Raw genomic sequence first — 15309 nt, forward strand, 5'->3', positions numbered from 1 at the left:
CTCCCTGATCAGCGACAACTAACCGAGCACCAAAGGGGAAACCTGTTGAAGTGAAATGGACACTATGAGAAACAGTGACTTGATCAGCCCTTGTCCTGACTGTTGAAATACAATGTAATACTTTATCCCTTTTAGTATTTTTTTTTGTTCTAGTACTATTGGTTGAACTCTGTAATTAACACACAATTATTCTTAGGTGTTTAAATTTTAACTGAAAAGTGATCCCTGTTAAATGTAAGAGTGGGAATAAGAGAGGGAGGAGATGTACAATTTGGGACATGCTCAATCGGACTTGCCCCAAATGGTGGAGTTAGAAACGTGCCAGGGGATTCCAATACAATCTCATCAAGGTTGCATGTACCAATGACATCTCACCAGTCCAAGTGATCAATTTCTATTCACAATTGATCACACTGATAGGTCTAAGAGTCAAAGGGATCACACAAACAAGACTAGTGTCTGCTAATACTAACTGATAGAATCAAAAAGGGAGAGAACGATCCATCATGGGAAGCGGGATACACAGCAGACTCATAGAATGGCAGATGCCCTAAATAGCACTCTGGCCTCAGAATCAGCCCTTAAGGCATGTGGATCTGGCTGAAGAGCCCATGAGAGTATTTTAGGCATGGAAAGCCAAGACACTCTGAAAAAAAAAAAAAAAGAGGACCTAAATGAAAGATCTCTGCGAGTGAGATCCTAGTGGAAAGAACGGGCCATCAAAGAAGGAGGTACTTTTCTCTGAAGGGAGAAGAGAACTTCCACTTTGACTATGACCCTGTTGGAATAAGATCGAAGTCAGCGAACTCAAAAGGCTTCCATAGCCTTGGCAACTCATGACAAGAGCCTAGGGAGATTACTGACGCCATAAACAAGAGTGTCAAATTGGTGAGTCAACAACAGGAGTCACTGTGTACTTACTTCTCATGTGGGATCTGTCCTTAATGTGTTGCCCAATGTGAAGTAATGCTATAACTAGTACTGAAACAGTATTTTACACTTTGTGTTTCTGTGTGGGTGTGTCGCTCCTCCGCGGGCTTGCGGGAGAACAACACCTGACGCTGTATTCTTTCCCCGGTCCTTCCCGGATTTGCTGCCGCTCCCCCACCTCCGCGGAGGAGCGGCACCAACGAGCTCTCCAACCGATTCTCTCATGGGGCCCCGCATGTTGTCTCTCTCCCCCTTTTATAGTCCTCTCCCACCAATCCGTGCTCTGCTGCCCGTGCGCTGAGCACGCCACCTTCCTCCAATCAGAGGTTGGATCAGGAATCAGCCAATTGATGAAGCAGCTGTGCAAGATTTGTTTACTCCCTCTCAGCACCACATGGTGGGAGATCAGACGCATAGAGCTAGTTTCAGTCCACAGTCTCAGCACCTGTCTGTCTCCCAGGCGCCCCGCCATGTTGCAGGAGACGGACCCTGTTCCCCACATGGGTGCAAACTGATGAAATCTTTACTTAATATATACTGAATCGATCTTCTGTATATAAAGATAATTGAAAATGAATCTTGATGTGAACGGAATGGGAGAGGGAGCTGGAGATGGGAGGGGTGCAAGTGGGAGGGAAATTATGGGGAGGGGGAAGCCAATGTAATCCATAAACTGTACTTTGGAAATTTATATCTACTAAATAAAAAAAAAAAAGATGAGTAGTTTCCAACATAGGCTAATGTAAGTGTTCTGAGCAAGCTTAAGGTAGACTAGGCTAATCTATGATGATTAGTAGTTGTATTAAATGCATCTTTGATTTGTGATATTTTCAATTTACAATGAGTTTCTCCATTACTTTACTGGTTCGTAAACCCTTCCTAAGCTGAGGAGTGTATGTACTTTCCAGAGATGACCACAGTATCTCCCACATCCCACATACCTCCACAATGTGTCCTTGGGACTCCTCCACCAAGAAGTGGAGTGCAGCCCCCCCACCCCCGCCCGAAGCTGGGCTGGCCTCAGTAAGCTGGTTGTAACTGACTAGAGATGGCCAAAGTGATGATGCAGGATTTCCAGACGTAGGTAGGAAAGGAGGACACAGCTTGCATCTAGCTGTCTTGGGAAGCTTGCTCTTGGAAGCCAGCACCATGCTGTGAGAAACCCAGGCTACTTGGAGAGCTCACGTGTAGGTATGACATTTGACAGTCTGTGCAGAACCCAGACATGGAGTCATCCCAGCTATGAGAGTGAGAGCGCATCCAGACCACCCCAGCCCCAGCCATCTGAGTCATTGCCAGGTGAGGCTCCAGACGTCGCACAGCAGACAAGCTATCTCCACTGCCCTGATTTCCTGACCCACGGAACCTGTGAGCATGAGAAAACCAGGCAAATATTTGCCACCACTAGATTTGGGAATGCTTTGCCAGACAGCAATGGTTAACCAGAAAAAGAAAAAAATATCCCAAGGGTGGATGGAGGTGGTGTGTGTGCTTCATCGTGATTGTGGGACCCTGCAGAGGCCACATCAGTTCTCACAGTTTCCATTTCTTTGTCTTGGATAATAACAGCCCTCCTATCATGGTGTAAAAATGAAGTCAGAAACCAGTGGAGACAGAACGTTTCCAAAACAACAGTCCCCACGAAGCAGCTGCTGTAGATTGCACAATTCGCCCGTCTGCCTGTGGGGAGCAGCACTCCATGTGTCGCAGAAAGCGTGCTTTCTAGAAAACAGGTATCAGCCCCCAGCCACAAGTCCAACCTCATGTTTTTCACATTTGGTGAAAGACAAACAAAAGGCCTCAAAAGTTCCCAGAGAGCAGACAGACAGACATGAGGCATGGTCCTGTCGATGGTGACCTCACTTCTTATGCAGCAGGACACCAATTTGTGAGCATGGTTTTTATTCCAGTAGCAGAAAGCAAGGTCCCCTCAGCCTTCCGGAAGTGCACGCTGAGTGCCTGCCGGGGCAGGCCCAGGGCCAGGGCAGCCACCTTACTCCAAATGGGCTCCTTTCTGTGAATCTGCTCAGGGGAGCTCCAGGGCTTGGGTCCTGCTTTGTTGATTCTACTCCAAAAGAAAAGTGAACACATTCTGTATTCAACGGAACTCTGCCCACACTGTACCCTCTCCCAGTTAGTTTTTGTAGCAGGGGGAGATAAAATGCTCTCTAACATCTAAATTTTTATTCCAAGTGATCATGATACGTAGCTCCCATCTGTGGCTAGTATCCCCCCCTCTCCCTTGGGTGACCTCACCATCAATCTCTACAGCTTTATGAAAGAGTTCTTGGTCAGCCAGGCCCTAGGTGTGAAAGTTGGCCAAGTCACTTGTCACCTGTAAAATTAAGATAATCCTACCTCATAGGTCAGGAAGGTCATAGCATAATGAAACACTCTGCATGCAAATAGTAGGTTTCATTCACTCATTCCAAAAGTATTTAATGAGGTTTTTGCCATGTGCCAGACACAAGCCTAGGTCCTGGATAAACACTGGTGAGAAAGGCAGCCCCTGGTCTCCAGCACTGCCTGGTGCAGTAGGAGAAACAGAAGGTACACAGGTGATTAACCTAGAGTGTGATAAAGGCCACGCAAGAGGGAACCCAGGTGCGTTAGGAACACTATGAAAAGCTCCCAAACCAGACACTGGAGGCTCAGAAAAAGCTTCTTGGAGGAAATGAGGTCTAGGTTGAGTCCCAAGGAACTAGTAGGAGCTGCAGGAATATGGGGGTGGGCGGGGAGAGAAAGGAGATTCAGGCAGAGACAACAGGTGCAAGGGCCTCGAGACAAGAGCCTGTTAATCCCAGGGAACTGCAGGTGGTCCTACTTGGCTGAAGCATGGGATGCAAGGCAGGAAGTGGAAGGAGACAAGCTGGTGGGATGAGTGACAGGAAGTGGAGGGAGACAAGCTGATGGGATGAGTGACAGGAAGTGGAGGGGGAGAAGCTGATGAGGTGACAGGCAGGTCACGGGGGCCTTGCAGGCTACACAGAGGACTTTGGACTTGCACGGACTTAGCCAGTGATACGGAGAGTGGATCAGAGGGCACCGGTGAAGGCTGGAAGCCAGGGACTCCAGCACAAAGGCTGTCATTGCTTTTGGATCCAACCACATTCCCTCCACTGCGGTGTCTCTTACCCACAGGGCAATTGGTTTTCTGGAGGATTCTTAGGCAGCAAGGCCCGCTTTATTTTTCTTAAGATATATTTATTTATTTGAGAGGCAGAGTTACAGAGGAAGGGAGAGAGACACAGAGAGAGAGAGGTATTCCACCCACTGGTTCACTCCTCAAAGGGCTGCAATGGCCAGAGCTGGGCCGATCTGAAGCCAGGAGCCAGAAGCTTCCTTTGGTCTCCCATGTGGGTGCAGGGGCCCAAGCACTTGGGTCATCTTCCATTGCTTTCCCAGGCCATTAGCAGGGGGCTGGATTGGAAGTGGAGCAGCTGAGACTCAAACCAGTGCCCATGTGGGATGCCAGCACCGCAGGCACAGGATTAACCTTCTACACCACAGCGTCGGCCCCAGGACCAGCTTCTTTCTAATGAATCAACATCAAATGCTGCAGACAGCACCATGGGTGAGCTTTGAGGAAGTGAAAGCTGAGGGACTCAGTTTTCAAAGCCTAGCTTTGAAGGGCCCAGGGAATGACACCCCCAGCGCTGCAGAGAAGTTGGCTTCTGCTTTCTCTGGAAGCCTGGCTGTTTTCTGGGCCCAGGGAACATCCCAGAACAGGAAATGGCTTCTCAGACATGAGAGCTGAATGTCAAGGCGGAGGAGAAAGTGAAGTTCCAGACAGTTCCACCCTGATGTTCATGCCACACCCCAGTGAAAACATGCCTGACTCACAGACCACATCAGCCCCGGGACGCAGGGAAGCCAGGCCGTGTGCTGCTGCCCAGCCTCTCAGAGTTCTGTCTCCCACACCCACAGTGGGCACACGTGCTGGGGTAGCTCTCTGGCATCCATAGAGGGAGGAAGGGTAGCCCCTAGCCATGCCCACCTCCATTCTCCATGACTCCAGCCACCTCCCTCTTCCTCCCCTGAGCTTTTAGCTCCAAGCTGCAGCTGAGTGGGGTGAGGGAAAGCAGCTGATTACGATCAGGGACAAAGAGGAAATATTTGAAGCCATTCCAGGGGCCACAGAACTGGGAGTGTCTGCAGCTGATTCAACAGACGTGGAGGAAGAAAAGAGTCAAGAAAGTGAACAGATTTAGGATCAAAATCCCAATGCGACCACATGGACCTGAGCACCTGGGGCAGATTCTCTCTGCTGAGTTTCAGTTGCCTTGACTCTAAAATGGGAACAGTGTCTCATTTGAAGGCTGCTGGAGAGCATCTTGCCCAACATCTGAACTAGAACAGGAGCTCGTGAAATATGGATTCTTTTTTTTTTTTTTTTTTTTTTTTGACAGGCAGAGTGGACAGTGAGAGAGAGAGACAGAGAGAAAGGTCTTCCTTTGCCGTTGGTTCACCCTCCAATGGCCGCCGCGGCCGGCGCACTGCGGCCAGCACACCGCGCTGATCCGATGGCAGGAGCCAGGAGCCAGGTGCTTCTCCTGGTCTCCCATGGGGTGCAGGGCCCAAGCACCTGGGCCATCCTCCACTGCCTTCCCGGGCCACAGCAGAGAGCTGGCCTGGAAGAGGGGCAACCGGGACAGAATCCGGTGCCCCGACCGGGACTAGAACCCGGTGTGCCGGCACCGCAAGGTGGAGGATTAGCCTAGTGAGCCGCAGCGCCGGCTGAAATATGGATTCTAACAGCAAGTACTGCCCACACACCTCATAACATACATGCTATAGTCTTTTATTTGTGCTAGACGTGATTCCCAGCTCATCTTGCAGGCAGCTTGAGGGCACCAACTCTGTATTACACAACCTTTCCTCCCCATGCATCTCACAATGTGGGCCTATGCCTATTTTCTGGCTGGTTGATGCACTCAGGTATCAAAATCCCTGAGAGAACGATTGTACCAAACCAAGAGTCTTTGGCATCCAAGATACACAGGATTCCCCTTTAATAAGAAGATGAAGGGCATCTGCACATCTTTCTTCCACTGGTTAGAGGTAGCTTAGAAGTAGTCCATCAGTAGGAGACAGAACGGGAAGTAGTGGTGAACCCCGGAGGGCTGGAGCTACAGTGTCGGGGAGGACCTACTGCTTGCCAGTGGTGTCTGTCACCTCGGGTGAGTAATTGGACCTCATCTGTAAAGTGGGCAGTGCTACCTCAGAGAGTGCTGGGAGCACTTACAGAGGTGTCAGGCATGGGGTTCATGTTCCAAATGAAATCTTCATCATGGTCAGCTCAGTTCCATTTGCCGGGTAGGAGTCTCTTATTGACCGGCAACATGGAAATCTCACTCTAGGTAGAGATCCTGCCACCTGTAATGGGGAGTCCACACTGAGTGGCTAAGGGGAGCTACAGGGCTGAGCTGCCTTTTTGCCATATGACAAGTGACTTTGTGGAAGTGCCTTGAAAACTATAAAATGTATTACAAATATCAGCACTATAGCTTTGGGTTTATCCTATACAATCGAGAAGCAAAATTGTAAACACAATCCCAGTTCCTACTTTGACAACTTACCATGAACTAGATGCTCACTGCTTTCTACAGCCATACTCACTCACTGTTCTCAATGACTCTGTAAAGTTACAAGTATTTTTATCCTTGTTTTATTTATTTATGGAGATCTTATTGGCTTTATTTACAGTTCTACAGTTGAGCAACATTCAAGTCCATAAAGCAGAATAAGTGTTCCTAATCTCCATTTTATTTGAAAGGCAGTTACACACATACACACACACACACACGAGACAGAGATCAAGATCTTCTATCTGCTACTTCTTTCTCCAAATGGGCGAAACTGCCAGGGCTGGGACAGGCTAAAACCAGGAGCCAGGGACTCCATCTGAGTCTACCATGTGGGTGGCAGGAACCCAAGTACTTGGACCATCATCTGCTGTTTCCCACCTGCATTAGCAGGAAGGTAGATTGGAAGCACAGGCAACACGGTGTCCCAGGGACTCTGATATGGGATGCAGCTGTCCCAAGCAGTGGTGACCTGCTACACCATGATGTCTGTACCTCCGCACCCCCATTCTGAAGATGAGGGGAGTACTATTCAGAGACTCACGGTCCCACACAGCATTCAAATTTGTGTTGGTTGGTTATCAGGTCTATGCTTCAAAAATTTTATTGATTGATTGATTGATATTCATCTTATATAAAAGGCAGAGAAAACAACAGACAGACAAAGATAGAGCTTCCATCTGCTGGCTCACTTTTCCAATTCCCACAACAGCCAGGAGTAGGCCAGGTTACTGGCAGGAAGTCGAGTACTTGAGCTGTCATCTGCCACCTCCCAGGATGCATGTTAGCAGGAAGTTGGATCACAAATGGAGAGGCAGGGGGCGAGGGCTGTGGCTCAGCAGATTAAAACTGCAGCCTGCAGTGCCAACATTCCATATGTGCACTGGTTTGAGTCACGGCTATTCCACTTCCAATTCAGCTCTCTGCTAATGTGCTGGGAATTGGGAAAGCAGTAAAAATGGCCCAAGTGCTTGGGTCCCTGCCATGTACATGGGAGACCCAGAAGCTCCTGGCTCCTAGCTTCAGCCTGGCTTAGCCCTGGCTGTTGCGGCCATTTGGGGAATGAACCAGCAGATGTAACTCTGTCTTTCAAACAAATAAATAAATCTTTAAAAAAAAAAAGAAGAAGAAAGAAAGAAGAGAAATGGAGGAGCTGGAGCCAGTGTTGTGGTACAGCAGGTTAAGTCATTGCCAATCATTGCCAACAATGTTGGCATCCCATAAAGGTGTCAGTTCTAGTCCCAGCTGCTCCACTTCTGATCCAGCTCTCTGCTAATGTACTCAGAAAGCAGCAGAAGATGGCCCAAGTGCTTGGGCTCCTGCACCCATGTTGGAGAACCAGATGCAGCTCCTAGCTCCTGACTTCAGCCTGGCCCAGCCCCAGCTGTTGTGGCCATTTGGGGAGTGAACCAAAAGATGGAAGATCTCTCTCCCTTTTTCTCTGTAACACTGCCTTTCATATAAATAAAATAAATCTTTAAAAAAAGAAAGGAAGAAATGAAGGAGCTGGAACCGAAACCCAGACACTCTGATACAGGATGTGGGCATCCTAAGTGGCATCTTCATGTGTCCTCAAGTCTATGCTTTTAACTACTGTGTTATATGTATGGACTGACTATGGATGTTCTAAGATGCATAAGATGCCAGTGAGCTCAAGATTTCCAGCCAAATGCTAGTAATTCTCTTAGATTCTGGGAGTTCTGCCTCTTCCCTTCAACAGGCATCATGGCGTCCCAGCTTTACCGTTTAAATCTCCTGAAAGCCATCTTCCTTTCCCTCATTCCAAGTCAACCATTTCAAGCTTAACTTGTCTACCTTTGAAAGAGTGTGGGCTCAGCTAACCCTGGTAGGATTTAAAATTCCAGTTCGTGAGTGTAATGTTTTGCAACCTAGCACAGAGATCATTTTGTTTTCTGGCTAGGACGTTAAAACAAAACATACTAATCTCCTCCTCCTCCCCAAGAAGAAATCTTTTTGAAATCAAACCAGCACTTTGTAGTTTAGGAGTAAAAAAAAAAAAAAAAAAAAAGACAGCAAGCAACAGCAACTTATTTTGCTTTAATAGCCCAAAATAATTGTGTAGCGGGACCATGTTGCAAAACAAGGCAGAAATCTAGACGAGTACGTCTCACTCTGAGGAAAAACTGATTGGAGAGAAGGCACCAGAAGTTGCACTTTGTTGGGTAAAATGTAAACAGTAAATGGGGGAACGATTCCCGAAGGGGAAAGCAACTGGCACTGGCATTGCACTGGCATAGCCCCAGGATGGAAAGGGGCCTCTCGTGGATGCTCACCCTCCTCCTTCCACAGCAGTGTAATGGTACCTGAGGCTAGGAGGCAAGCACCCACCCAGGGGCAGTGCAGGAGGGCAGGATCAGGGACTGACGTTAGCAGAAACCTCGGGGCCCCTCCCTCCTTCCCACGTGGCTCCCAAGGACATCTCAACCAGCAGTGCCTCACGAACGTGCTGTTTGGCAACAGTTAGTGTAAAGATCAAATCCCAGAAAGTCGGGGCCTATCCACTTTGTTTCCGTCCATGCTCTTCAATCAGATGACTTGGGGCGGAGGGACGTACATCATCTGGTCTGTGTTCTTAGGTGATGACGGTGGGTGCAGTGCGTCCTGTCCTTTCTTGGAGTTGGGACACCTTCAGAGCAATGGAAATGAGGGGAGCCAACATGACCTGAGGGAGACACAAAGAGAAAAACCTCTTCTATCACTTCCTCTACAAACATGGATCCATAGCTCCAGCCCTAACTTCACCTGTGAGCTCTAAACCCATATGTCCGCATGCCTGTTCCCAGGTCTCCAAGCTAAAACTAAATACATGTCCTTCCTCCCCAACTCCATGGAATCCACACCGCTGTCTGTTATATGGAATGAACAACTACCAATCAACTCGATACCTTCCTCTCCAACTCCCCTTGTCCAATCCATCAGCAGGCCCGAGTGACATTTACCACCTCTTGATGTCCATGGGTCAGAAAAACTTATCTTTCATTCATTCTTTGTACCTACCTTATACCAAGCACAATTTCCTCCCTTCTGTCCTCTTGTGTTAATATTCTAAGTGTCTAGGAAGCAGATTTCACTGCCTTTGGTTTAAGTTTTAGGGATGCCAGCAACACAACAGGGATCTGGCAATGATTAAAACTGGAGTCTGGCCCCTAGGAAACATGTACAAGGCAAGCATTCTCTGACCTCCCCCTTTCCATAATGAAAGCTATTATGCTTGGGGCCGGAGCCATGGCGTAGTAGGTTAATCCTCTGCCTGAGGCACCAGCATCCCATATGGGCACCGGTTCTAGTCTCGGCTGCTCCTCTTCCAATCCAGCTCTCTGCTATGGCCTGGGAAAGCATTGGAAAATGGCCGAAGTCCTTGGGCCCCTGCACCTGCGTGGGAGACCAGGAAGAAGCTCCTGGTTCCTGGCTTTGGATTGGCACAGCTCCGGACATTGTGGCCATTTGGGGAGTGAACCACTGGAAGGAAGACCTTTCTCTCTGTCTCTCCTTCTCACTGTCTTTAACTCTACCTCTCAAATAAATAAATAAAATATTAAAAAAGAGAAAGCTACCATGCCACTTACAGAGGGTGTCTTGCCAATTTCATAGACACAGGAAATAGACTGGAGTTACCAGAGAATGGGGGGAGGAGAAATGGGGAAGCGTTGTTTAGTGGTGCAGGGTTTGTTTTATAAAATTAAAGTCTACTCGACCATACACTTAAGTTAAGATAGTAAATATTATGGTTCTTACCATAATTTTTCAAAAAAAATTAGACTAAAAAATGAACTGTAAGAGTGGCTCTTTCTCAAAAGTTTATCCTATTGCCAGCCTTAGGGTTTATGCACTTTTTAAAAGATTTATTTATTTACTTGTTTATTTATTTGAAAGGCAGAATTATATAAGGAGAGGAGAAGACAGAGATATAGAGATATAGATATAGATAGATAGATAGATAGATAGATCAATCTTCCATCCATTGCTTCATTCTCCAAATGGTCACAATGGCCAGGCCGGATCCAGGCTGAAGCCAGGAGCCCAGAACTCCACCTAAGTCTCCCACAGGGGTAGCAGGAGCACAAGTACTTGGGCCAACTTCCGCTGCTTTCCCAGGTACACTGGTAGGGAGCTGGATCAGAAGTGGAGCAGTCAGCCAGAACTCAAACCTGCGCTCTGACGTGCGATACCAGTGGTATGAGAGAGGCTCAATCTGCTACACTACAACACCAGACCCACAAGCATTTTTCATTCATTGTCTCCTTAAATCCCTACAACTCTACGACTTAGGCATCAGTCTGCCACTTTATAGACAAGGAAACCATGACACACAAAATTGAAAGGATTTGTCCAAGGATACACAGTTAATAAGTGGCAGCAACCAAATTTAAAACAAGATGTCTCTAACTCTGAAACCTATGCTCAAAACCATTATGCCAGGGGTTTCCAAATGAGTTTTATAGGAAGTTTGTTAGAGTTAGAACAAAAAGGCTTTGTGGAAAACTATGCATGACAAATGCTGTTGGTTTTAATTTTAAAATAGTTGTTTGTATTTAAGGTATACAACATGATGTGTTGATTATATACATACATATATAGAGAACCAATTATTATAGTAAAACTAATTAACATATCAGTCTCTTCACCTATTTACATTTCTTGCTGTGATGTTGGTAGTGAGGACACTTAAGATCTACTGCCTTAGTAAATTTCAGATATACAATACAGTATAATTCATTACAGTTCCCATGTTATACATTTGATATCTGGATCTCATTTGTCCTACTTAATTGAAATTTCATACCCTTGGACCAAACTCTCCCCATTTCCCCCAGCCCCTAACCCTCTCCTCTCTGTGTCTATGAATCCAACTGTTTTTAGAAGCCACATGTAAGTGAGATCATGCAGTATTTGTCTTTTTGTGTCTAGCTTATTTCACTTAACAAAATTTTCTCCAGGCTCACCCATGTTGTGGCATTTGACAGGATTTCCTTATTTTTTTAAGATGGAATAATTTTTCATTGTGATACACACACACAAACACACGTACGCCCAAATATCAAACAACTATTTCCCATTCTTCTGTCAGTGGACACTTAGGTTGGTTCTATATCATGGAATAATGCAGCAATAAACTTGGGAGTGCAGACATCTCTTTGAGATACTGATGTCAGTTCCTTTGGATATATACAGGTAATTCAAAAAGTTCATACTAGAATGAAACTAAAAGATACCCCTATTATAGTGCAAAAAATTTTTAAACCCACACATTTCCATAACACACATTTTCCATGAACTTCTTTGAGATTACTCATATATCCAGAAGAGGTAGGCTGGATCATATAGTACTTCTATTTTTAATTTTTTGAGAAACTTCCATACTGTTTTCCAAAATAGCTGTACCAGTTTACATTCTCACTAACAGCATGCAAGGGTCTTCACATTTTCCTCAATGGTTGTTATTTTTGATTTTTTGGTAACAGCCATCACCATTGGGTGATATCTCAATTTGTTTTTGGTTTGCATTTCCCGGATTATTAGAGATACTGACCACCTTCCTCATATACCTGGTGGCCATTTGTATGTCTTCTTTGGAAAGATGCTTGTTCAGGCCTTTAACAAACATTCTCTGAACGGCGTCTTTACTGGAAGTCTCCTCAGAGCCTTTAAGGTGCAGTGCTGTGAATCGCCAAGAAGTGGCCGTGCACTGGAACACTTCCTACGCTGTTTTTGGCCATGGAGCTCTGGCTGGGGAGCATCACTTGGGGAAACTCCCCTGTGCATCACTGCCTTCCCTCGGGTTCCCCATTTTGGCGGCTGTCCCACCCTTAGCTCCGGGGCCCGGCCTCACTCTGATATATTTATGGAGAATCCTTGGGTGTAGCCTCCAGTCCACAGACTTTTCCATGAATATGCATGAAACTGCGTCTCTCTGTCCCTGCCAAGTTTAGAATCAGTGTGTGTTCTGCCACAGCAAGTGATCAGACTAAGCCAAGTGATGAATGATTGATGGCAGATCAGACAGCAGATGAGGGGCTGATGAGTTATCCTGAACCTGCCAGGTATCAGGCATGCAAACGTGTTAGCTCTTCCTGAAGGTTTCTGTTCTCAGTTTCCTTACTGTGGAGTAAGGAGAATAGAGTCTACCTCATTTAAGAATGAAATGAGCTAATTCATGAATGGGCTCACAATAGTAAATGCTCAGACGGTTGTTAATTCTGATTGTTGTTATCTATCACTGCTGCCAGGCCCTACTGAGAGAGACATGGAGGACAGCAAGCGTAGCTCATATCCTGCGGGTCCTTTGAGAAATCAGTGATGGTAACTCAGTAGAAGCCCTACCCTTCTCTTTGAGAGAACAAACTGATCAGGGGAGAGGGCCTGGGCATTACCTGGGGGTCCTGGTTGATCTTGGCATTGTCCTTCTCATAGCTATCAATGTACAGCCGGATGGTGGCTCCCGCACTCCCGGTACCGCTCAGTCGGAAGATGATGCGAGAACCATCTGCAAAAATGAGCCGCAAGCCCTGGAAAAGATAAGCGGAGATTTCTTTCCCCTCACGCCAGATGGGAGGTTGAAGACCGGCAAATTAAGAGGCATCTATCTGAAGACCTAATTTCACCCATATTGACCAACTGGAGGCTTAGATCCTTGATGAATGACAACAATTGGGCCTCACAAGTCTGCCCTCTGTCCGCCTCTCACTGCATCTAGGCAACAGGGGCTTAGCTAACATGGGAGGAACACTTCCAGGGCCATGTGGGAGACCTGATGTCAGTGACACTGGACAACAGGAGGCTTCCCCATGAGGTATGGACCCATCGTTCCAGATTGGATAATATATAAGTAAGTCAAAGCTGCTAGATGGAGGAAAACATGGACAGAATGAGCTGAAAGCAGGGCGGGAGAGGTTTCCGGCAGATGTGGGGAAGACGTCTACAAAACACTGGTAGAGGGCCTCATAGAGACGTCAGGGAGCCTCCTGGCCCAATGGCAGAGCAGCTACTCCTGACCTACCGAGCAGGCCCCCGGGGCAGCCAGCCTCCTGCTGACGCCTGCCGCCTCAACCTGGGGCCCCGTGTGGGGCGGTGTCGAGCCACCCTTCTCCAGCTGCTGCCCCTCCTCTCCCTCCCCGGCAATACCGTTGGTCCTCAATGATCCTAGTTCAGGAGGAAAGGCTGAGTACTCACTCCTCAGCCTGTGGGACGAGGGCGGGGTGAGTTGGCCACCTGCGGATCCTGTCTTTACGGGTCTGTAAATTCTTCATGCAAAGATGAACTTTGCCTAATACCAAAGACTGCAAGGAAGGACGTGGCTTCTCACCTGCTGTTTGTCACCCCTCCCTACTCAGTGCTTAACGGTGCCAATCACTAGTGTTCATTAGTGAAGGCAGCAGGTGAAGTACGCAAAATACACGTCCCAGCCAGTCATCCCGAGAGGACGGAGTTCATTTCCACTTGACATTTCGTGCTTTCTAGAAACCCTAGAGTTAGTCTCCTCCCCCTGCAGCTTCAGCCTGAAGCTTCTAAGTTCTTTTTTCTTGATTGCAGATGTTGTCTCTACTTTGGAAGATTTTCTCTCCTACCTAAATGTTCAGCATTTTAAAAAAAAGATTTATTTATTTGAAAGGCAGAAGGACACACACACAGAGAGGGAGGGACAGAAAAAGAGGGATCTTCTATTCACTGGCTCACTCTCCAAATGGCCACAACAAATAGTATGAGCCAGGCCAAAGCTAGGAGCCAGGAACTCCATTCTGGTTTCCCATGTAGGTGGCAGGGGCCCATCCATCGGCTGCCTTCCCAGGAGCATCAGCAGGAAACTGGAATGGAAGCGAAGCAGCTGAGACTCCAACTGTTACTCTGACACGAAATGCTGGAGTCGTCCGCGCAGCTTAATTGGCTGTACCCCAACACCGGCCCCAGTGCTCAGGTTTGATTCTAGAACGTGGAGCTGCTGCCTTCTTACCAAGCACAGAGAGCAGTGCCTCTGCTGGGGCTGGCATCCCTCCCACACACACCCTTGCTCCCCTGTTCTCTCCCAGCAGGTGTCAGATGCGGCGCAGACTTGGGGGTCCCTTTTCCTGGCCTTTTTGTTCTCCCACTGATCTGCTCGGTCTCACCTGCTCCGCCCCAGGCCTCTTTTGTTCTAATCATCTCAGACATAATTTATAATAATCTAGACTGGCCTCAAGGTTCTCAGAGATGGTGAAAAGGCACAAAGATGAGAAACCACTTGGCTAGAATTCTGAAGGAGGGAGACCCCAGGCCCTGTGGGTCACTGTGCCCAGGTTCCACAGACCCTCCCACCACTGCTCTCCTGAGAGAGGCTCTAAAACAAATTGCACAGGCCATCTTCTGCAAACCCTGTTGGACTGGATGCCTTCCAAAGGACTGGGCCAAAATTCTGGACCTAACAGGAAAAAGCAAACCTGGAAGGCTTCGTGCCCTTCTTGATTATCTCTGCTCCTAGCTTACGAGAGACGAGTCCCTTCCACAAGAGGCTGGAAGAAGGCTGACCCGGCCTGCTGCCTGGGGCACCAGGCACACAATGAGGGGAACCTTCACAGGTCTGTCCACATCCAGGACGGGGCAGAGTCTCAACTGTGGGATGCTGCTACACACTGCTGCATCCCATGGACTGTGGACAACAGCAGTTGACACTTCTAAGTCTGGGAAGGCCTTGCCTGTGTTTGTCTTCTGTTTTAGAAATTGGAAACACACATGAAAGAAATATGTATGACAATGCCACACCTGCTGTCATTCTGCAATAATCTGTCAAGAGAAAAGAGAG

The 15309-nt window shown here is 47.5% G+C and overlaps 1 protein-coding gene across 1 annotated transcript in view; it reads right to left on the reverse strand.

The window, feature by feature from the left end:
- PGM1 (phosphoglucomutase 1) overlaps positions 1–15309 on the reverse strand; it is a gene marked incomplete at its 5' end in the record, with an annotated part of 56334 nt that overhangs the window by 10607 nt on the left and 30418 nt on the right. Inside the window, 2 exon segments of the mRNA NM_001082316.1 lie at positions 8585–9198; positions 12908–13042. Of these exon segments, the coding sequence (NP_001075785.1) occupies positions 9109–9198; positions 12908–13042 (225 nt within the window). The 3' untranslated portion in view covers positions 8585–9108.

This window comes from Oryctolagus cuniculus, chromosome 7 (genome assembly GCF_051225735.1).
Source record: "Oryctolagus cuniculus isolate XC-2025 breed Fujian yellow rabbit chromosome 7, ASM5122573v1, whole genome shotgun sequence".
In the NCBI taxonomy this organism is placed as follows: Eukaryota; Metazoa; Chordata; class Mammalia; order Lagomorpha; family Leporidae; genus Oryctolagus; species Oryctolagus cuniculus.